At 34.6% G+C, this 25264-nt stretch overlaps 2 protein-coding genes across 5 annotated transcripts; one reads left to right on the top strand and one right to left on the bottom strand.

Annotated features, from left to right (window-relative positions):
- Window positions 1–534: 534 nt before the first annotated feature.
- LOC129256351 (ras-related protein Rab-8B-like) lies at window positions 535–16487 on the bottom strand. Of its 2 annotated transcripts, XR_010293057.1 has the most exons (8): window positions 14009–16487; window positions 13430–13490; window positions 11801–11861; window positions 11042–11119; window positions 5407–5496; window positions 3110–3223; window positions 1286–2812; window positions 535–1213 (listed from the first exon to the last, which is right to left on the bottom strand). XR_010293057.1 is itself a non-coding variant. In XM_054894583.2 (7 exons), exons 1-7 carry the CDS (start codon window positions 14196–14198, stop codon window positions 2714–2716), a joined length of 693 nt encoding a protein of 230 aa, XP_054750558.2. In that variant the 5' UTR covers window positions 14199–14868; the 3' UTR covers window positions 535–2713. The 2 variants fall into 2 exon arrangements, 1 of the variants encoding a protein (XP_054750558.2); XM_054894583.2 differs by having other exon boundaries at window positions 535–2812; window positions 14009–14868.
- On the top strand, window positions 14127–25264 carry LOC129256352 (uncharacterized). Of its 3 annotated transcripts, none has more exons than XM_064096902.1 (7): window positions 14127–14824; window positions 18512–18672; window positions 19729–19889; window positions 20658–20877; window positions 21199–21290; window positions 22060–22188; window positions 23121–25264. In XM_064096902.1, exons 2-7 carry the CDS (start codon window positions 18562–18564, stop codon window positions 23218–23220), a joined length of 813 nt encoding a protein of 270 aa, XP_063952972.1. In that variant the 5' UTR covers window positions 14127–14824; window positions 18512–18561; the 3' UTR covers window positions 23221–25264. The 3 variants fall into 3 exon arrangements, with proteins under 3 accessions (XP_063952972.1, XP_063952971.1, XP_063952970.1); XM_064096901.1 differs by lacking the exon at window positions 14127–14824 and adding an exon at window positions 17621–17852; XM_064096900.1 differs by lacking the exon at window positions 14127–14824 and adding an exon at window positions 17941–18152.

Below are 25264 nucleotides of genomic sequence, written 5' to 3'. Positions count from 1 at the left end.
CAAGGAGGGTTTGTTTTCGTTTTCGAAATATTTACATGATTTATTCTATAATTACCACTGAGTATGAAATATAATTATGCTGGAGATATTTTCTAGGATCAGTAAGAGATAGGCATGCATAGATACACACACATTCTCACCCATCTACGCACACACGCATAAATATATTATCACTGACATACACTTTAAAGAATCTACTCAAAATAATGAAAAACGTACAATCGAAAAAAAGACCACATAGGTTCCCCATCTTTTTTTTCTGTCAGTCCCTTTTATGGGATAATATAGATTTACCCCTCCCATCCTTTCATTTTGAGAGTGTACCTCATAAGAGGGGCATATTAGACAATTTACATATTTTTAAAGTGACATAAAGTGACAAGATTTTTGTACTTTTGACAAGAATTTAGTTATTTCTACATATACATATATATTAATACAATAATATGAGTTTATCAAGCACCCCTCTCATAATATATTTTGAGCAGACCGAGTGTATTACTATACCGCTTCATTAACAACAAAGTATACGAATTTCTTAAACACATTTGGTTTTAATATTTTTTCAAGTGCGTTATAGTTTTATTTGCCTCAATGACTGTGGAATACAATAAATACAATTATTAGAATATACAAATTGATATAAAGGTACAAAGGTAACATGATCTTTGACAATGGGAAATGTTTTATTTAGCTGCTAATTAGTTACATGAAATGCTGCAAAATAATTCCTTTGAACGAGAAACGACAATATTGTAATAAGGGGGAAGGGGTGTGATTTTTTCAGATGTGGGATCAGATGATCTTGTATCTACAGTTAAAACCTAGTCGTTTTATAATTCCATTTGGTCATCGTATAACTCGAGGGGTGAGGTCACTCTTAATAGACAAAACTCTGCAATCTTAAGCATGTATGATCTCCTATATCTTAAAAAATGCATGTACATGTATATAGTCGTTTGTTGCATACGAAATATTTATTTAATGGCGTCTCACAGTTTGCATTCATAAATGTCGTAACTCCAGAAAAAATATCAACAATTATTCAAACCCATTGCCCCAAATGGCAGCAAATCTTCAGTGTAGACACTTTTTACGGAGTATGTTGGAAGATCCTACCAATTAGGCTTAAGTACTATCGTAATTGAAAGCATGAAAACTTGTAATTCCTTAATTGAAATTAATTGAAAACAGTGTTTAAAGGACCAACGACCTAAGCGTAGCTACGCCTTGACGCTATGTCTTTTGAACGAATAGATTTTTTTTTCTTCTCCCATCTTAGGACCAATATATTAATTAGATTCTCATTCTGCTTCGTAAAGTTCAGTTGTTTGTGCATCATGAACGAGTCACTGGTTATGAATACTGAATTCAATTTGCATGGGAAGAGGTTTGATCGAAGTGATTATACACTTAATTTATCTATCGAGTTGTTATATGTTCCAGACCAATAAATGATATAAAATCTAATAAGTTTGAATTGAAAACCCACATTTCAAAACAAACCGAGAACACGTGAGTATAGGTTTTCCGTTGTGTTTCTGAGTACTGAAGAATTATATACATTGAATCGTCGTGTCTCATTTAAATATAGATTTTAGACAGCCGCTTCGAGTTTCTATATAATTGATTTTGCTTAATAATTTAAAATCATGGTTTCACTTTTAATCATTCACAGATGATACAAAGAAATAATCATAAACAGCATATGATTCTGCAAAATTCTGTAAAATTTGATTACAAAATTACTTTACCAATTACCTAACTTTTCCTCTTATCAAAAGTTGCAAAGAAACATTTTAAAAATCCTTTTTACTCTCCCTCTTTCTATATACATATATACAGGAAAAAAAATATTGCACATTAGTATGAAAAAATATACATAATTATTTACACAAGACAATATTGCGTATTTACTACATAACCAATAAATACACATCACTTTCAATAACAAAAATTAAAATCATAATTATAGAGTTTGAAGAAATTCATCCTATAATCAACAAAAGAACAAAAATCGGACTTTGAATATACACGTATCTGTTACTCAATTTAAAAGTTTGATAGGTTTTTCCTGATATATAAGGGGAATGAATTAAATGCAATGCTGTGCAAACAATTTTATCAATTCCTTGAAAGAAATTATTGTCTAATAGTCACGCTGAACCAAGTTGTAAAACAATATAGTCAACTCGTGCTACTTCTAAAGAGACTTTATTTACATTTTCAAACGTGAATTTAAAGGGGAAATAAAACTCAGAATATCTCAAACAATCTTGACTTTAAAAGAAGTGGTTATGCCATAGCAGAACGATATACATTAGTGGTGACATTAGTTATTGGTTATGACGGGAAGGGTAACCTTTTGAACAAAACTGGTTGGCAAGTAACGATCCCGTTTATATGATAAGCAATCAATGATTTCTATTAATGAAATGTTGTTTAAGACGTAAAGATATCAATATTGTACATCCAAAAAACAGAGAGTCCAGATGACGACCCCCAGCGCAAGTGTTCCATAAGAAAAGTCTTTGAGTCTTCGCAAACAGTATATAGGCAAAACAGAGGTTCCAGATTCTGACCGTCAACGTTAACGTTTCGAAAGAGAAGTCATCATCTTTCATTACCTTTCGTCATCTTTCCGGTTAAGGATTCTATTTCCAGCAGAAAGTTCCGATAAATAACTTATAGATTTCACTAATCCTCTATATTTTCAACAAGAACACACAGAAAACGCGCTCTTTTTCTTGGCAAGTAGTTCAATTTTCTCCGTTGTCGTTGGGCGCGGTGGAAGAGGTCGATTTGTATTAATCTAAAGAAAAAAGTAGATAACGAAAATTTGTGATTAAGCGAGAAACATATGCAAATATCAGAAAACGTTAATATTTTTAAATCTGCACTTTTCCATATTGCATGCATAATGTATAAAAATGTATAAAAAAAACACACACAAAAAAACCAGTGTCATCAGCTGTAGGGCTAGCATGGCATCATTATTGAAACAAATCACTTGGAGACTATTTTAGAATTCCCTTATTATTCCAATACTTTGGGAAAATGGCTTGATTAACTTATACTTGAATATCTAATTGTTTGTTTGTTTACATACCTTTTTGTTATACCTCTCTATCATCTGTCTTGTAATAGTCTCAAACACCTTTTCAACGTTCTCACCAGTCTTCGCACTTGCCTCGATGTAAGGGAAGTCAAACGATTCTGACAACTGAAGATCAAGAGAAAGAATATTGAATACCATCACCGTCCAAAATCCATTCATAGAAATATACAACAAAAGTAACACGATATTTTAAATCATGATTATATCAAACATGAAAATGTATTTATATACATGTAATTCATTGTTGAATGCAGAAATGACAGCTATTTCTCAAAGTACTTTCCGCCCAAAAAGATGAGATGAGCTGTTGGTCTCGTGATTCCACACTCAGATGAAGACAGAAGAGCGACATCGTTTGATCTCAAGAGAATTTGGTCTCTTGGATTTTGCCAGAGCACTTTAGCAGACATAGAAATTAAAATGAGACTGTTGAGTCAATAATAAACTAGAATTTTTTGTCTAAATTATGAAATTATTTTCAAATATCAAGACTGTCAATATATTCTTAGGAATGTTTCAGTTTATCACCATCTTGTCTACTTGAAATTATGGCTTACACCAACCTAGTTCCGAAAATGATTTCTCAACAACTTTTATATATTATTAAATGGAATCTTAAAATTCAGTGATTGTCTATTGAGTTAAGGGTTTGAAATGACCTCTATTTCGTTTATCTATGTCATATAACTTCGTGCAATTAAGCAATAAACACAAAACAATGGCGTTTTGCCAGTACTCCTTACTTTGCGACATCAAATTTTACCACATCCTTAAAAAAAAATCCTTCTTGTGTTTTAATTGCTGTCAGTGAACTAGCATCCCCGTTCTAAGGTTATCAAATAACGTAGTTTAAACTTAAAGGTCAAGTCCACCCCAGAAAAATGTTGATTTGAATCAATAGAGAAAAATCAAATGAGCATGATGCTGAAAATTTCATCAAAATCGGAGGTAAAATAAGAAAGTTATGACATTTTAAAGTTTCGCTTACTTTTTATATGCACATGTCAGTGACATGCAAATGAGAGAGTTGATGATGTCCCCCACTCACTATTTCTTTTTTTTTTATTGTTTGAATTGTACAATAATTCAAGTTTTACAGGTTTGACAATAAGGCCAATTTGATTGAACCATAAAATGTTAAAACTATGGTAATTCCACATTTAAGGAAGAAATAAAACTTTGTTTTACAGGGCAATGAGGAGAAATAAAGAATATTTCTTATTCCATATAATGAAATACAAAACAAATAGTGAGTGGGTGACGTCATCAGTTCCCTCATTTGCTTATCGTCCAGGATGTGCATATAACTGTTTCGTGAAATTAAGCGAAAATTAAAAAATGCCATAACTTTCTTATATTATACATCCAATTTTGATGAAATTTTCAGTGTTATGCTTGTTGGATTTTTCTCTTTTTATTCAAATCAACTTATTGTTGAGATGGACTTGTCCTTTAAAACTGTTTTTGCATAATCATGGTGACCGTAGATAAATAACAGAACGAGGTATTATGCTTCCTAATACCTTTATTTCGTCATATGACTATTCAAGTGGTCTTGTTTGTTTGATTTTTGTCAACGGTTGTTTGCGTGTGGTCTGATCGATTCTGGGCATTTTACTGAACTGTGCTGTCGACGAGAAGACTTACATTAAAGCCGATCTTGGTACCAAAGCCATATGACAAGATCATAATACCATTATTATTAATATTATAAGTATCACCATTATCATAAATTCTCGAGTCGAACGCCGAATATATAGGTTTGCTCTGAGGAACGGTTCTGTTAAGCCTTGTTTTCTTCTTAAAATGCAATACTTGGAAAATCATTTATAGGAGCAATGCACTGTTCCGGTCTGAAAAAAGAAGTGTTGCACATATATAGGTGCTTCAAGAGCTTAAAGGTCTGGACGTGAACAGGTTAAAAGTTTTCAAAACTTGCGTTAAAGACCTTAGTAATAATGGAAGATGATTCTACAACAAAACACGATTGTGCAGTTTATTTCAAAATGTTATACCGCGTATATACATGGATCTTGAGCTCACTGGTAAATTTTAAAAACAAAATCACATATCACTAAATATGTCCGCACCCGAAGGGGACAAAATATTAAACATGAATTAAAACAATCGATAAGTCCATATCTCTTTGGATAACTTAATAACAAATGGTTTCGCGGTCTGTGACGTAATTTCACCACGCCCGAAATGGTCGTATGGTGATAAAAATTTGAGCAATCAAACAGCAAAATTAAAGAAATTAGTTTGGTCACTACGGACTGAATATTTACCTTTACAGCCCGTTTAATGGGCACTCTCTCGACTCGGGTGCAGTCACTCTTATTTCCAACCAGAACTTTGCATGTATCTGAACAAACATTCTGAAAAAAATATATATAATAGGGCCAATTAATGAATCATTATCATTTTACATAACTTCTATAAACAATGTACAGAGCAGATCTATTTACAATGTTCGGAGGAGGGGTGGCGTTTCAAGGAAACATTTGTGCCATTAATTTGATTATCAAATGCATCAGGATAGCTGAAAGGAATATAACAATCATAATACAAGCATGAACTCGCAAATTGTATCGTGTACTTTTTGTTTGTTTAGCCTTGTTTTGTGACTGTTGCATTACTGAAATAACTTTTAGTAGTACTTTGATATCAGATAAGATCCCCTCTTCTTTCAAATCATACGCTCAAAAGATAAGGAATTGTGAAATGTTCATGATTAACATTCATTCCATTAAATTTAAAGAGGGGTCTATGACCCTTTGATGTATTTTTTGTTTAATGACATTGAATAAAATGACAACAGAACGATGGTTTTCAAATGTTATTCCCCACATGTTTCCTCCGTCTCTATCTATACACCTGACGAAATGTAGGACTGGTTCATCAAATCCAACATGTTCTGTCATTTTTTGTCTGAAAACATGTCTAATATTTATAAGCCCCATGATCACCATATCACTTGACCTTTGCTTATTTATAGGACTGTAAACCCAGCAATCTTGCATCATAATCTATCCTCAAGGTTTATATCGTATAAAGGTGAGTTACAGAGGTTGTCAAATCTATTTGAGTTGCAGAGATCAGTGTCAAGTCTATTTGGGTGACTCATTATTGCAAACAGAGATTGCAATACCGTTAAAAAAAGTAATGTTTAGTTAATAGCAGTGGCGGATCCAGGGGGTGGCGCAGGGGGCGCGCACCCCCTAACATTTGAGCGGCGCCATCTGGTTATAAATCGGCGCCGGTACAGAAAAATCGACGCTGCCTGAGTTCTTAACCGGCGCCGATCAAGGATAATCAGCGCCACCTAAATCTAAATCGGGGCCGCGGACAAGTATAATCAGCGCCATCTGGTTATAAATCGGCGCTGCCAGAGTCTTAACCGGCGCCGATCAAGAATATTCAGCGCCACCTATATCTAAATCGGGGCTGGTCAAGAATAATCAGCGCCATCTGGTTATAAATCGGCGCTGCCTGAGTCTTAACCGGCGCCGATCAAGAATAATAAGCTCCACCTAAATCTAAATCGGCGCCGGACAAGAATAATCAGCACCACCTGGTTAAAAATCGGCGCCAGTCAAGAATAATCGGCGCCTCCTGGTTCTAAATCGGCGCCAGTCAATTATGAATTGCCGCTGCCTGAATCTTACGTGACGTCGGTAAATATAATCAGCACTACTTGTTCTAAATCGGCGCCGGTCAAGGATAATCAGCGTCCCCTGGTTCCAATAAATAGGCGCCGGTAGAATAATGAAGAAGGGCCTATTGCCAACCAAATCTAGATCGGCGCCGGTCAAGAATGATCAGCGGCACCTAGCTGGTTATACATTTTATTGTTGAATGGTCATAACAAAGCTTATCGCATGCCCTTACAGAGTGGACTGGGGCGGGGCAGTTGCCCACAGAATGACAGGTGTCATGAAATCTTTAATTTATTTTAAAAATCCCAGAATCATACAAAAGCGTAGAGCAAATCCTTTAATTTTGATCTTATTTTCCAATGCTTTAATAAAAAGAAGGTCAGTCACTTTTCTTCTTTACACATTCCACATTGTGCCACCTCTATGGCCTTTAGTTTAAGACAGCTTCTATATAGTGTTTTATGAAGATGATTCGATATTTTAGCCCAAAATTTTGCTCAAACCCGTTGCTAGTACCGGGAGTGTATAATTACGCAACCAGTCGTATATTGAGATTGAGCTACACAACTCGTTCTTTATTTAAAATCGTGCTTAAATTATCCGCTTCTCAGATTGGAATATAAAAATTTTCAGCTCGCGCTTCGCGCTCGCATCATTTCTGTAGCAAAACCCCATGCTTTTCATGATTAAATAGGTGAATAGAATGTCCCTTTTTCAGGACTAAACGTCAAAAGAACTCCCGCTTCGATTTGCAATAATCTTTTGCTGGATATAATATTGTTCTTTATTACAAACGTCCATTAAACTGTCGTTTTTTTCAGATCGAAATATCAAAATTTTAAGCTCGCGCTTCGCGCTCGCATCTATTGTTTTTTTTAGATACCCATCTTAATCATTGGTACCAAAAATGCATAGAATATCAAGCTTTCTGGTCAGAATATAAAGAAATTTCAGCTCGCCCTCGGCACTCGCATTATCTGTGTAGTGAGATATGTATCCTCCTCATGAATTAAACAGTCCTAAACAGGCACCTTTTTCCTGTTTTCAGGTCAGTATACTAAAAAATTTCAGCTCGCGCTTTGCGCACGCATTAATTTGTTGGTGAGATATGTGTTTCTATCTCATGAGTCATATAAATATATATATATATATATATATATATATGCATATGTGTGTGTGTGTTTGTGTTTGTGTGAGTTTGTTTGTTTTGTGTGATATCGAGCGCCTTTGGAAAGTTGATTCATGATTTTGCCCCCCAAATCTTAAAAAAAGGATCGACGCCCCTGTGTACATATATATACATATAGTAAAAAAAACTTGTATCTCTATTAATATACAAAAGTATTGGCCTCATCGCAATAAAAGGGTTAATACACGAGATTTCGAAATCGCACATAACATGCATAATTTTGTGTTACTTTTTGCTTGTTTCTTTCTTTAATAAGTTTGTCAATCTCTCTCTATATATGTTTTAGAAAAATTATATGTTTAAATTGATGTATATTTTCTGTTATAATGAGATATGAAGTGGACTTCAGGGAATGGTCGTACGCAGCAAGGGGAAAGGGGGGGGGGCACATTCGCGATCTGCTGTTGTGAAAAACAATTTTTTTTTCCTTAACATTTCATGAAAACTATGAAAAATGTGCAAATGTGAGATGTGCACCAAATTTTCGAGTCTTGCCCCCCCCCCCGGAAATATTATCTGCGTGTGGTCATGCAAAATGGCATGACTGGAAATCCTCCATTTTGAAAAGAGCATTTGACAGGGTCAGACTTTACCCCTTTTTCAACATTTTCTTTTATGGCGCCGGTGAAGTGCAAAAATATGTGCGCCGCTCGGTAGTGCGCCCCCCCCCCCTTTCGCCAAAAGCTGGATCCGCCTATGAATAGCTTATCGAGACAAAAATAGTATGACAAGACAACCCCCTCCCCCAAAAGCAAAACAAAACAACGCTAAGTTAATTTAATTTCTGCCTGTACAAGCTTGTTTTTCCTCATAAACGTGAACGGGAAACATATCTAATGCAAATATGGCGATGAAATTTCCGAGAACATGGTTCATAAATAATATTTGTATTGATAAGATATTATGGAGAAGAATTTAAAATAGCTAATATATAATCAATGTGGTTTCATGTCATTCATCACTCCTATACTAATGTGAAAGTGAAACGCGTACATTTTCCTCGATTTCATTTTCTAATAAATAGGTTGAATTAGGGGTTATCATATACTTACAAATTTCGATTAAACTTCTCATACAATTAAATAAATGATGAAATAAAGCATTGCTATGTTAGAGTATTTTGATATGTAAAACTGGCACTTCATTCACAATCCACCATGAAGTGAAACTGACACAGGTAAAATTTTCACTTTGGGTATTGCTTAATTCCTTCCTTAGTAGCTAGAAATTGATTATCAGCTTTCAACTGCAAAGATCTTATACAATAATTGAATTGTCATTGAAACCATAATCATTCTACACTTGCAATCTCAGGAAAATTGACATCTCTCTTTGGGTTAATTTACTCTGTAAATGTTATGATAATTATTTGATGTAAGGAATATAAGAAGAGTTATACGTGACTCAAACTTATCCTTTTAGTTCCGTTTCCATGTTTTCCCTTTCTTCCTCCATTTGCTTCTCCCTTTTACATCACTATACTTAAAGACAAATGAACTATAACTATAGCTCCTGTCTACATATTACCCTATATAGGATCATGACGATTACGCTAAAATCCCAGATTATTCAAAACTTTTTTTGAAAAATTTTTCAGTGTGAAAAAATGGCACCGGATTAAAAGGTCGACAAGGTGCAAAAAAAGGACTTGGCTTTTATGATATGAAAAAATAAATAGTTATTTTCTTCTAAAATTAAATATTAGTTGAAATAAGTTCTATTTAGAGATCATGATCATACCATTATTGTCTATCACGTTATATTCCCTTTGTCTTTAGTCTTTAACAGTCGGCTAGTGAATAAGGTGAGCTAAAATATCGTCATAAAAGAAAACATGCCCAAAATAAGTCTGAAGTCAAGACTCACGTGAAAAAAAATCAAGAACGAGCAAACAAATACTTGAAAATGGAAGGCTTGGCATTACGTGCAAAAGCCCTTCTTGATCAGCCAGGTGGGTGCAAATAGCACATGGCAAACACTAAAACATCGTATTCTTTAGCCATGTCGTCATGGTTTCTTTCAATTGAAATCCTATAATTTTTATAAACAGAATCAGAACGTCAAAAGTATATTTGCCCTTTGCTCACAAATATTTCCTTCTTTGGGATATAGGGTGGATGTGGAGCGAAAAGGTTTGACACCATCATTCACATGATATAAAGGTTTATTACTGATTGGAGAAAAAAGGGTGTAATATTAATAAAGGCTTAAATTTAGAGATCTATATATTTGGTCAAGAAGATTATTGGAGGCTCATGATCGTTTCAAATTAAAATACTTACAAAGACTATATCATCATGAAACTCAACTACATCAATGTCGATACAGACACACCCTTTAAATAACTTTAAGACAAAACTTAAGAAAAAACTTACGTCTGGTCCCTAAATTTGGTGATTTGCTTTATATATTTAGTTTTGGGATGATTGGTTTGACGATTTTTTTTCTGTTTCAAATGACATACTAGTACTTTATATAAAGTTGCCCTGCCCCCCAATCCCCCCTTGTTTTGTATTGTACTCTGTTTCGATAAGTTTATTTCATGTTCTATGTATATTTATTGTTTATTTCACGGTGCACTCATCACAAGCTGTGCTTTCTGAGTTGCTACCTCCATTGTTTTGTTCAAGTTCATAAAATGTATTGATGCTTTTTATCGTTGGAAATAAATGTACTTCATTCATTCCCTCAACCCACCCCTACACACGCACACATTCTCTCATATCAGTGCATGGCGTTTCACAAACCTGACTATAGTACGCATAACTTCACGCACGATTGAAACATGACTTGTGCTTAGTCAGAGTCTTCACCATAGTTGAAATACAACCCTTGTAAATTGACATTCTCCGTTGAGGAATTTGATTAGGTTATAGGAAATTCAGTCCTGCTTTATTGAAACACCAGATAAATTTTAGTGTATCTCATCTAGCGTATAGTCAGCATGCAGTTACAAGTGGTATATGTGAAGTCGTGAGTGACTTACAAACACCTTCATGATACAGCCCCAGTTTTACCAACTATTTCAGTAATATTATAGGAAACATTAGCATTAGTAAGGGATTTATTACTTACACGTGAAACATCGTCAAGCCATTTAGTCACATTATCAAATGAACTTTCCCTCGTTACATCGTATAGAATGATAATGCCCTGTTGTAAAAATCAAAGCAAAGATTTTTAAAAAATGCAATATTTTCACAATTTAGGCAATATAACTTATAGAAATTGTTGTATATTTGATAATAATCAGTATTAGAAATCAATTATCATGTCACAAAGGACAGCAATAAACATTTTTGTTTTACTAGTTTTACCCTAACTATCAATGATGGTTCTCGAAAAAAAAAAACCGTCACTGTACAGGCCTTTTATCTGTTTATACTTGAGTCAATGGTCAACAAGACATGTACAAAATAAAGAATTTCCCTTATTAGCCTATTTGTTTATGAAGTTCGGTTAATACAAAGATGCATACATGTTAATTATTGTATAACGAAAATGAATGTCAACTAAACACTGTTAAAAATATTTTTAACAACGCTGTTTACTATGTGAATCGCACAGTAGTTGTTTAAAAATTTTAAACAAGTGTTTAATATCTTAAACAACTACTGTGCGATTCACATAGTAAACAGCGTTGTTTAAATTATTTTTAACAGTAAATGCTTTAAATCATTTCAAACTATCATCACCCTGTTTTCCTTAACATAATCTTTATAACATCATCTTTTTTCATGTCCATGTCATTTCATGTTTCACGCTTTATATCATAGAAATAGAAAACAGAAATAAAACAATGAATATATATATTTTCAAAGGATGATGACGTACCGTTGCACCCCGATAATAAGCTGTAGTAAGGGTTCGAAATCTTTCTTGACCAGCAGTATCCCTGAAGAAAATAAATCAAAATTTGATAAGATAATAAAAAATGCGTTGCTACAGAACCGGGGGCGGATCCAGGATTTTTCAAGGGGGCACATTTTCCCGAAGAAAAAATTGACAAGCAAAAAAGAAAAAAAAAGGTCTTCACTTTCAAGGGGGGGGGGGCACACTTCTGTTATAATTATAGTCTGATTTTTTTCTTTTTAGTGTCCGATCCCTACTAATTACATAATTACTTAAGGAACCTGCAGACATTACAAGCTCTGCTTTTTATGCAGGTTCCTTCATATTTCACTTTATTTACTGCCATTATCTTTTGTATTTTGTATGTAATCAAATGTATTTCTTGTATTATGTTGCTATCTTGTGAAGTATAAAAATAAATTCAAATTCAAATTCAATAATGGCATTTTGACATTACAAATTTTAATTGTGCCTCTCAAGGGGGGGGGGAGCACAGACCCGCTTAGCCCCCCCCCCCCCCTGGATCCGCCAGTGTACAGAAACATTAATATAGAAACTTATACAGAAAATTATATAGAAAAGATTTTAAAAAAATGTTTGTTAACATAGATTGGCACTTAATATAATAATGAAAATGAGGTGCTAATGAAATGTAAAAATTGTACAGAAAATGATGTAGAAAAGAGTAAAAACACTTCAAAAAATTAATGGTAGAATGTGATTAAAGGTTCTTTTTTTATTTAAATTTACTTTTAATTACAAGTCTTGTAATTATTTTGCTCTTGACGTGTTGTATTTACCCCCCTCCCGACACTTTATCACTGTTTATGGCATGTAGTTTATTTTTCCTGTATTTTGTGATGAGCATAGGAACATCATTAGCCTTGTGCAAAATCTCTTTATTCTTTTGTACGCATTGAGAATGTTTGTATCAACTCGCTCTGCGTGTAGAGCCACGTGAATGTCACAATGTATTGCATTGAACTATCCCACTGTTTTTTTTAAGTAAATACATAGGAACATCTTAACATGTCATAACATGTGATTGCAAAAATGAAGCAAATATGATATTCAAATATTAAACATTGGAATTTCAAAATGACAATACGAGTGGAAATTAGGTACTTCTGCATTATTCCAAGGTCAATATTTGTGCCAAAGTTTGGATTCTCTATACGTTATTTTTGTGTTGCCGTAGTCCTTACCGCTACGCCCTTTACCGCCTTTGTCCTCGGGCTGCGTGCAGAGTTTGAGGCCCTTAATAGGGTACCAGGGGCTGCGGAATAGAGGGTGAGGGTTCTTTTTCAATAACATGTACAAAACGTGAAAATTATCATCTGATTGTGACTTTCTAAGTTGTCAGCCCCCCCCCTCCCCCCCATTTCGGCCCACCCCCTTTCAAAACCGTTCCGCGGCCCCTGCCTAGGTATATATTGGAACTTTGCTTTATGATTTTCCTTTTAACGTCTGCATGTTTCGAAAAAATGCTAAAGGGTTTCCTTGAAACAAAGATATTCTACAACATAAATCGCGCTCAGTTTTAAAGAGTGTATTATAATGTAACTTGTTGATAGCCTTGAGAAGAAGACAATCACCTTGAAATTAACTTACCAAACATGCAATCTGATTTTCTTCCCATCAATATCAATGATCCTTTTGTTGAGATCCATTCCTTTGAGAATATAATAAAGGGTTTTGGGAAGATTAAAAAAAATCAAAAACATTGTATTCATATAGTTGTAAAACTTACTACAAAAATACAGAGCTCGATTTTCCGCTTTCAACTTTTCGATTTAAAATTATTATCCAAATTATTGATTACTATATTGATTTACAAATGTGAGGAGAATTATAAATATAAATCTTTATACAACAATATATTGCGCTCGTCTGTTAATGGTAACGTTTTCCTAACATGTCCAATAACAGGGGTGACATTGGACATAATATTAGAGGCCTATAGGTATGACCCAAATGGTGAGTATAATTGAAAGTACATGAAGATGCATACTATAGGATGGCGCGACCAAACCAATTACTTTCCCCCCCCCCCCCCCATCACACACTAGCCATGCTCGCATCAAGTCTATTCTCCATTCTTGTCGCTATCCCCCAATTCGTCTCCGTGGAGAATAGTAGTTAATGATATAGGATGAAGTTTAAAAACTTGGAAATATATCTCATACGAACCTATTGTTCCTGTGTGATTATCTTTAAAGACATGTTCACAGAACATATTGATGAAACTTGTTTTGCCGACGCAAGAGTCTCCTATGACAATTATCTTGAAAGAAAAATCTGCAGGGTCGTTGACAGGTGGGCAGAATTGAGGGTACGGTGTGGACATCGACCGTGGTCGATGACATTGCTGCCAATCCATGGTGGAGAATGAGATGAGGCATACACAGCAAAACAACAGAATACAATCATGTGGTGTCGGGGACGATTTTAATCTCGCAACTGAGTTCTTACTCGGTTAGTCGCTAAAAAGTTGGGAATTTTCGACAGGGGTTTTCAGCAAATATTTACTGTGGATTGAACAAGACGTGACAGGAAAACACCAGTAATACCAACTACAGATAATTTGATGTCTGGAATAATGATTCTCTCGCAACAGTTCTTAATAGGATCTTCTCTAAAAGACCTGTTATTTTCCGCGAAGATACGTAGACAAAGGATCTCAACTGAACATTGCAAATTTTGCAAGAGATGCAAAGAAAAAGAAGAAGAAAGTTTCAGGTGAACCGTCAGCCGATGTCCCAGGATTATAGTCCATGGAAGTTCCTTGATTGCTCTCTCCAAAGTCCAAGACACATGAGCGTTTTTTTTATTCGGCTAACAAAGACCTGAGGAACTGCTCAGCCCAGAGTGAGGCTATCAGCGCAGCGCAACTGAACTAGATCTATCGATCTCACAGCATCTATTTCAATTGGTTTATTTACATTAGCGGAACAAGAGATATGAGATTCCGTTGGATTCGATTGCAGTTAATCATTGAATGATGTCGTAAGTTGACAAGGCTACTGTACGCGCCATTTTTCAACAAAGGCATCTGAAATCAGATTTTTATGGGGACCAGGGTGATCAAGTTTTTGTAAATTCTAACTGGGTATGGTAGACATGATTATTATTCTAAAATATATGAAACAGGAGAAAGCAATCGTGTTGGCCAATTAGAGTCTAAAGGGGTTGTGTCATGATTCCCGACAAAAAAAATGCAATAAACTCGATAAAAATGTTTTGCAATGACATAATTTTATGGAAAGTTAAACACCACAGGCCTTCATTATTTTATCATGATAGATTATGTCTCAATGTAAAAAGAATGTTGTAATTACTTTTTCAAAACTGTTCAAAGTATTCGTAACTTTTTAGAGCTAATTGTGGGCTATCCCCGAAGCCCATTTGATAGGCTATAGCTTTCACAGTTTTAAGTATACATGCATTTACTAGTCTTGTTACATTAACCTCAGTCAAGTCAATTATATCATACTTACTACAGTTAAGTTAATTTATATCACAGCAAATGATCAATGTAATGTTAAAATGATTTTAAAAAAGGGGGAGGGCTATTCTTAAGCACGAAAGTACTCCTTTCACACCATAATTCATAATTAGATTATGTCACCTCGTCACTTCACTGTAGGTAATGAGGTACCGACATTTATAATTTATAATTCATCGGTGCAACCCAAAACAAAACAAACAACCAAATAATGTTATGCGAACATTTCCCAACAGCTCCATTCCAAAAAGAATTTTCCATAAATATTGCGGCGATTAATTTTCTAGGAATATAAGCTAACTTTTTTTGATACAAAAATCAATATTAAGGAATTAAAGAAGGTAAGTGAAAGAAAATGCTAAATGATTGACTTGATATAAGGACTTCACAGCAGACTGAACTTTTTAAATCAATTATAGCCAATGAAAATGAGTTTCCCAATTGGATGGTGATATTTTAATGGGTGTATGACTATAACATGGTTGACAAAAGTATATTACAATAAAAATAAAAAAAAACGTTGGAAAAACACAAAAGTAGAAAGGGAAACATAAAAAGAGGGGAGTATGTAGTTGGAAATTTGATTGACATGGTCCCAACGCATGTCATATTGGACAATAGAGGGCGACGTTTCAAGTAGTACATAGGAAGACCTGAAGTAAAAACTTTATTCAGATTATTCCTCGTTTATATTGATTAAATTATATTCAATTAAATATTGTACCTATCTACGATTTTCGTATATTGTATACCAAAATATCAATTATCTGTGTATATTATATTTTACGTTTTACATTTTTGGTTTCTATTTGAAAAGTTGTATTGGAAATCTGATTAAAGGTGAAAAGGCGTTAATAAACATTACATGGTAAACTAGGCCTGTTGGGTCTTTCATAATGCTGTTCGTAAGTTAAGAGCAACTTTAAGAATAACTTACTGGTGAACCTTTCCAACGCGCTAAATAATCACCAATAAACATTTAATGGTGAATGTCACTTACACAAGAAAGGATCACCGGTCGCTCGTAAAGTCACTCTGAACATACGAACAGCTTTATGAAACGGCTCCCAGACTTAATTATTTGTTTATAAAATGATGTAGATTATGTCACCCGAGATGACATACTGTCACGTGCAGTTAGACATGATGATAACTCTATCCTATACATTTCAATAGTTTTCCTCAGAATAACGAGCTGTCGATCGATAAATCGAATCTCGTCCCTTTAAGTATAACTACCGGTAGTTTGTCCTTGGCTCTTATTATTTTTGGTTATAGCATTAAGATAAGCACATACTGACTTGGATTTCAAGGCCAATAAAGAATCCACTGCTTCTACAACCATTACACAATCAAAACAGATTCGAATGCACAGACATTATTTAATGACTCATCAAAATTTTGCTCATTGATTCAGCTTGATTTCAATAGTTTTCCTCAGAATAACGAGCTGTCGATCGATAAATCGAATCTCGTCCCTTTAGTAACTACTGGTAGTTTGTCCTTGGCTCTTATTATTTTTGGTTATATCATTAAGATAAGCACATACTGACTTGGATTTCAAGGCCAATAAAGAATCCACTGCTTCTACAACCATTACACAATCAAAACAGATTCGAATGCACAGACATTATTTAATGACTCATCAAAATTTTGCTCAATGATTCAGCTTGATTCAAGCTCGTTTGAAGTTTAGTTTCATTTCATGTAAGTTAGCGTTAGTTTAGTTGGTTCCAGAGATTACAATTATTGACTGTAGTCGCGAATGAATGAAGAAAATTATTATGTCCTTGTCCGTATACGCAGCGGTCGAGATATTTCCAAAATTCTTCAATGCCAAACTTTAATTGCAAAATATTTTCCCGAATCTACCCAAAAATTACACAGATCATTGAATTTTAATTCTAAATAATGTAAAAACGTCCCGTGGTCAATTCAGTCGCCCCCTCTCTCCTCCCTGTATAACTCTCTTTCTTTTCTTTTAAACGGCCGCAGTTTTATAAAGTCACCCTATATAGTAATCATACAAACGTCTGGATAACACCCGAGTATGTACCTTGATGAGGACATGCCCTTTTAAGATTCGAATTCATCGAATATTATTCATAATTCATCATCAAAATAATGACTGTAATATGTATTCCTATCATCAGTCAAGTGCAATTATAGCATGTAATAATAAAACCTCATCTGAATCCGTGTTGTGTATGGCAAATCTTTCTATAAAATATACAATGGGAGGCTGACCGTGCCAGAAAAAAAAAATCGCATTAAGATAGTAATGTTTACTTTTTAACACGTTTGCTGGAAAAAATGGGGGTGTTGTAGTTTCAGTCTCCCATGCCTCTCTCGATTCCGCGTCCCCCGTATTGGGAGCTTTTAATCAACATACATCCGATTTTCCTTGTTTGATTGACCGAGAGGCACAGTTACTATGGTAACTGTCGGAAAAAAACAGTACTTGTCGGATAAAACGTCCGAAAAGTCTCTTCGCAAGTAACATAAATTGACAACGACCTTTTCTTACAGGTAAGTTTGGTGTTCATGCTGAATTACATAATTATACTTGGACTTTGGGCACGTTGCTAATATTCTGTGTGGACTTTGACTCTTCTTCTCTTTTTCTACAATAAAGAAATAATCACACTGAATAAATGGTGTGCAATGACTTTTGTAACATTTCTAAAAAGTTTGAGGTTATCGAAAGCGTGCAGTGTATTAAAACCGATTTAGAATATATATTATATCACTAAACGATTCAATGAGAAACTTCATGTGTTTGAATTATTCGACCGGTTCCCAGCTAGAAGTAGAACAACGCAGATCCTGGTAAGTAACTATTTTTTGTACTAAAGCTTCAAAACATGCCACAATTGATTTTGATTGATAAACTTTATTGATTTATCTTTTCCGTCAAGGAGGAGGAGGACAGGATAGAAAATACTTTCCTCATCATTTTATACTCTTGTTCGTTCTTCCGTCCCTCTTTTCTCATTTTTCTTTTAATTGTTAAGGTGGTCGCTCTTCCTCACCGAAACATTGATCTCCCCTGTTTGCAAGTCCTATAATTATTGTAAGTGAAGTGTGCATATTTTTGTCATAATTATGCTGAGCAGACAGGGCATATGAAATTCCCTTGGCTTATTTAAAAAAGGATAAATTTGATTGATTTGTTTTCTCTTTGTCAGACCTAGATTAAATTCAACAGTTGTTCCTTGGTCACATCCAAAACATAAACATGTCTTATCGAGTCTTTGAGAGCGCTGATATCGCTAAAGACTACGCCCTCTATCGTCCGTCTATTCCTGATGATGTCACTGACGCTATCATTGACAAACTTCAATTCAAGGTAGGCCTACATGTACTTTTGTTTACTTTTATCATTATTGCAAAAGAATCAGGGTGGCTGACAAAATTAAAATATAAACCAATTGATCGCTACATTGTACTGACCCATAACAGTAAATTAACTGATTCTGAGTTCCACATAATTGAAAATTTCGATCGGTAATTATAATAGGCATGTACAGGGTTCAAATCCTGATTGACTCCAATGAAAAATGAATTCAATCATACAAAAATGAAATAAATAATCACACCTGTCTCCTGAAAAAAAAACGCCTTTACAATTCCTAATAAGAAGTTAAATTATATTATCACTTACTTTGATAGTTGGAAGATATAGCCATGTCATCAGGAAAATCATCTATGATTTCTCTTTAAAATACTCCTTAAAAACAGCGCGGTAATTTTTTTTATGGTAGTAGTTATACCTCACACCTGATTTCCGGTGTTAAAATGATAAACCCGAAACGCTGTTTTTATACTATAGCAACCGAAGATTTTCTGTAAAAAAAGCTGTTTCATGGTTGAACCACTAAATTTTTTAAAACGAAGCCAGACTGCTCTATTCCGTGCAAGTAAATCTTTGGAAATAATGATTTAGTATGACGTGTATGATGTGGTGAGAGCTTGCGTCACTCGTGCTAAAATCGTGCTAAAATCAGTCTTCTACCTTCCCTCCTGTCTCCATCTTAATTTTGGTCTCCTCATGACAAAGACTAATGGGGTGTTGCAAGAAACTTGCGATCAATCGCAAGTCTATTTTTGGTCCATAAATCAATCATATGTCTTGCAGTTAATTGCAAATTAGTGATTGATTGCTAATTTGCTCCTTGAAACAAGAAGTGTGATCTGATTTGCAACAGCTAACGTTGATCTATCACTTGTAAAATTGCAACAGAATATTTGCAATTGATCGCAAATATTTTCTTGCAGCACCCCCATAGACATCCATCTGCACATTCTCCAATGCCCCTTGTATACCTTTTACCAGTAAATGTTATACCCTTGATCATAAGTCCTACATTTTTTTTGTAATACTTCTCTACTGTTTTCATTAAAGAAATCAGATTATGATTCCTTAGCGGTCGACATCGCCTGTGGGTCAGGCCAGTTTACGCAGAGCATTGCCCGACATTTCGACCGCATCATCGGGTTTGATATCAGCAAAGCCCAGATCGATGAAGCAAATAGTCAGAACCAGAGAGGAAACGTGGAATATAGGCAAGTAAACGTTAACATGGTTAAGACATTTTTCAGAATGATTAGTGGAGTGGCGATGGTTTTACCTTTGAGATATGAAAACAGTGTTTTAGAGATTTTTTAAATACTTAAATCCCCAGACTTTAAATTTATCTGACTCCGAAACTTTAAAGGCTTGAAATGGATATCAATCTTTTCAATTTACCCCCAACTTAATGATTTTTTTAAATTTACCTATTTTTAATCGTTTGCATTTGGACATCATTCATATGACAAACATTGTATTGAACGTTTTTGTTCAGCTTGCATTTTACTCTTACTATAATTATCGTCATACCAAGCAATAAACTTGTATGTGTAGGGAAGCATTTCATGAAAGTACTTGTCAGACGTGTTATCAAACAAAGTCTGTTTTATCCGACAGTTACCAAAGTAACAGTACTTCTCAGCCAATCAAACCCAGGGAATGTTATCACAGGTGGGTGTTTCATAAAGAACGATTGGTGATCCTTTCTTGTGGTAAATGATATTCATAAATATGTTCATTGGTGACTATTTAGCGGGTAAGAAAGGTTCACCAGTCGTTCCTAAAGTCGCTCTTAACTTACGAACAGCTTTATGAAACACCCCGCTGACAACTTGTCAGACCAAAATGTTGATAAAAGGCTCCCCCGAATAATTGTTAGTTATAGATATATTAGCAGTGTGAAGCATAAACTTGCATCACGTCCATATCCATGTTCATTGATGTATTTCACTTTTATTTTCTTATCTGGCATTAATTTAAAGAATTTCATCAGCTGAAAGGATTCCACTGGAATCCAACACGGTAGATCTTGTAACCGTTTCTCAAGCTGCTCATTGGTTGGACTTCCCTGCCTTCTGCGATGAAGCTGACCGTGTTCTACGACCAGGGGGATACATCGTGGTCGTATCTTCGATACGGAAGACGTTGCACCATAATGATCCCATCTTGGAGGCTAAGATCAACGATTGCAATGATAGACACGTGAGTTCTAATTGTGTATAATGTTGAAATGTCATGTAAAATAATTCAACCAACTACGCGTGTCCAGGGACTTGCTTTTGATGGGTCTTGGGATCGAATTGAAGATGTGAAATCATTCACCATGTCCAGTGCTACACTAGACCCAACTTATGTGTACCCGGCAGTGAATACGTCTCTGATCATGCTGATGTATTCCTTAAATCACTACAGAATTTTCTTGCACTTTAATTGAGTTATCTGTGAACATTACGTACCTTCATTGTTAACAATCATGTGACAATAAAGACTGATGAGAGGTTTATGGCATCCATTTATTTTTAGATGAGTGTTCTGAATGCATATCGGCTGATCAGTCTAGATGAGCTTCACACATTCTATGGAAAGCTCAAATATCCTTACCCTGAAATAATAAGGTAATATCTATTAAAAAAGGAGAATGTAATTACACAGTGGGACGAGAATGGGAGAAAATAAGAGAGAGTGATGGAACTAGAAGAAGAAGAAAAAGAAGAAGGAGAAGAAGAAAAAGAAGAAGAAGAAAAAGAAGAAAAAGAGGAAGATGAACGAGAAGAAGAACAAAAAGGCGAAGAAAAAGAAGAAGAAAAAAGGAGGAAGAGTATAGAAGAAGAAGAAGTGTATGGAGGAGGATGGGGGGGGGAAGAAAGAAGAAAAGAAGAGGATGAAGATAAAGAGGAAGAATAAAAGGCGAAGACGAAGAAGAAGATGAAGAAGAAGAAGAAGGGAAAAAAGGAGGAAGAGAAGAGTAGAAGAAGAAGAAAGAAAGAAAGAAAGAAAGAAAGAAAGAAAGAAAGAAAGAAAGAAAGAAAGAAAGAAAGAAAGAAAGAAAGAAAGAAAGAAAGAAAGAAAGAAAGAAAGAAAGAAAGAAAGAAAGAAAGAAAGAAAGAAAGAAAGAAAGAAAGAAAGAAAGAAAGAAAAGAAGAAAAGATGAGAAAGAGTAGAAGAAGAAGAAGAAGGACAAGAAGAAGAAGTGTGAGGAGGAGGAGGGAGGATGAAGAAGGAGGAGAGCGTGGATAGTGGCAGAGGGTACATTAGTTTAGAGGACGGAGGAGAAATATAGAAAGAGTTGGAGAGGGGAAGTGGAAGAGAGAGGATTGAATAGAAAGAGAGACATGTTTGGAGACATTCTATTTGTCTTTTCCTGATTTCTCTTCCTTTCCACAGGGATACAATAGGAGAAAACGTCCAAATGTCGCCTGCTGATTACCTTAATCTAACCAAGACGATGAGTTACTCGCTCAAATATAGAGAAAGTTATCCGTGTGACACATTTTTCCAAGAATTTGAGAAAAGGTAACGATTTTCTCTTATCATGGTTAAAGAGAAACCGGGGTTTAGAGATTCCCTTAGAGAAATTATTTAACGAATAGCTAATGCACCAAATATCTAAAGTAGCCAAAGAAGACCGGTTTCCAGATGATGAAAGGAAACAAAGAGGAGATTAGAGTCAACATAAAAGACGATGCCTGCGAATGATTTTGAATGAATACGCAAAACTAGAATAAATATCACAAAGAGTCAGATATCAATTTGTTTGAAAAGAAAGGCAGGTATATAGCGAGAGAAATGTTGAAAATAAGTGAATAAAACATAAAAATACAGTAAAATATATTGAATAAAAAGGCAATTTAGATGGCATCTCTCGGGAAATAAACATGGAAATTACATTAACTTTATTGATAAAAAGAATCTCCTGTTTGGATCTATATCCCCATTTACTAATCCATTCTTTCTCTTGAGATGACTTGTCAAGATGTTATAAAAAAGAAAGAAAAGAAAATAATCTCATCTTTCAGGATTGTTGATAAAATCTGTATCCTCCAGGGACTCAAACGCAGGTCACTTACGACATGTATTGGTGACACTCGGATGATACATCGTGAAAACCTTAAAGAACTTACGATTGACGCTTCTACTGCAAAACACGATTGATCAATGATCATAACAGTGATATCACACTACGACCTTCTTCTGAAATAATTGGTTTGGTTTGGCATAAAATCATCTATAGTTTCATCCTTGAGAAAAGAAATGACAAAAATACGAATGTTGGATTGCTCTATAGTGTAGCCATCGCTTGTTGATTTAATTCCTATTGATACAAAACACAGATATCAAGAAGTCGTGAGAGATATGCGGGAGACCGAGTATGATGAAGCTAAAAGTTTAAGATGTTCTTATCAAATTCATATGTCAACAATTTTCTCTCTATCTTATTTCTATAGCCTGGTTGAGATCTTGAAAAGTGAAGGAGAAAATGATGGCCGATTCCGTCTTACTTTCTGGTATGATATATTCATTGGTCAAAAAGGATTACAAGTATAATCTTAGAAGAAAGGTTTATCCTGACATCAGTATTGGTTAAGATTATTATTTTTGGTTAGGCTAAATATACCTGAAATATATATTATTCAACGGAAAGGATGAAACCAATATGTGTGATTCTAAATAAAGGAGCGTCGTTATTATCCGTAAAATGTCTTTGTAGCTTTTGTCACGATGCTTGGCTTTTACAGATTAGGTCCTATAAATTTAAAGATATCCCTAGAGGCTACAATTTGGCTAAAAATCGCCATGGGACTTGGTCTAGTCATGTTTAATGTTAGATGGTTATCTATGTCGCTGTAGGTTTCTCCTACCATTCCCTGTATTTCATATAATCATGTTGATAATCAGTGCAGTGCAGAATGAGCCGTAGATTGTGATACAAATTGTAATTGTAATTGATGAATCCATGTAGAAATGAGATGAAAGTGAACGAGGATAATGAGCTGAATTAATGCTTGTTAGACTCTATAGTCACACCAACGAAACCAACCATGGTAACTAATTTTGTTGATCAGGGGGTGTTTCATAAGCCTGATAGTTTAAGTTACGAGCGACTTAAAGAACAATTACTGGCGAACCTTTCTTTGGAACTAAATAATCACCAATGATCATTAATGGGGAAATTCATCAGGGGCGGAAATCTCTCCCAAAGGTAGGGGGGACAAGGGGCTGGAAAATTTGACAAGCAAAAAAAAAAAAAAAAAGTTATCACCAAAAATTTCAAGTCATTTCGACGAAATAAATTTGACAAGCCAAAAAAAAGGTTATTCCAAAGTAAGGTCATCTCGTCCTAAAATACAGGTTTTATTTCGATTTTGAATGATGAATTCCTTACCATCATAAAAGACCAGAAATAGTAGGGGGCCATTTGATATTGTGTCCCCCTACTATTTTGAGTTGTCACTCTGGGATTTCCGCCCATGAATATCATTTACCACAAGAAATGATCACTCGTTCTTAAAGTCACTCTTAACTTACGAACAGCTTTATGAAACGGTCCCGGCAGGGGTTTCACCGATGTGACGCAAAATGATGTTGTTGTTTTTATGCTGATGCAATTTTGAAGTAGGGATAAATTAAACAGGCAGGAGATATCTAGCAGCAAAATGGCTTGATACAACATGTATTATCTTCATTTTAATGCACTTAATTCTAATATTAGATGATAGGAGCAATTACCAAACATCGTTCATGTACTCAGATTGTTGACAATGTACTCAATGTCTATCAAATTTGCCTATAGTAAGTGGATGGCAGTCTGAATTACCCCCCCCATTTTCACCGAACAAGAGCAATTAGCTTTACACTTTATCAAAGAACGTCTTGGTTAACGATAATGTGAGAAGAAAGTTTAAGTTATACTTACCGATGGGCCTAATGGAAGAACAATACTGCCGTATGAACAAAACTGAATATTGACTATTCATTCGATATATATGATTTTGTTATTTCTATACGAAAAATTCAAAACCAATACTCCAATAAGTTGTCAAATTTATATCTAGTCATTGTATAGGTTCTTATGGAAGAAAATCAGTATAACTTATCATGAATATATTTTATTTCAACGAGCGATATGTGTAATCATCATTCAAACTTACAGACAATTCCATTTCTTGCTGAATAGGTTAAGAAATCTTAGCAATTTAAATAAAGTGCCAATACATAAGCTGTATAGTTTACTGTACATTAAATCATACATGTGATTCAGTTTGTGATTAAAGTGAGTACAAAATTAGTTCTTGTTAAGTTCTATATTTGCAGATGAATCCTGTCAAATTCTCTTAAAGGCTGATTTTAGTTTAGTTAATCTAGTGTATATATATCGGGACTGCATTGACATCACATTTTTACTGTGCTCTTTCGCAGTTTCCTTTCATGTTCATTTTTATGCATGTACTGTGAATATCTTTGGTACAATTTTAGCATGTTTATCTTATCTTGTATCTCTGCCTCTCTTTACTCTTTTTTAAAAATATGTTTGATGTATTTCAATGGACCTGAATAAATCAATAAATGAAATGAAATGAAATCTTTGTTT

Source organism: Lytechinus pictus, chromosome 3 (genome assembly GCF_037042905.1).
Source record: "Lytechinus pictus isolate F3 Inbred chromosome 3, Lp3.0, whole genome shotgun sequence".
Lineage (NCBI taxonomy): Eukaryota > Metazoa > Echinodermata > Echinoidea > Temnopleuroida > Toxopneustidae > Lytechinus > Lytechinus pictus.
This window is presented reverse-complemented; position numbering and strand designations above follow the sequence as displayed.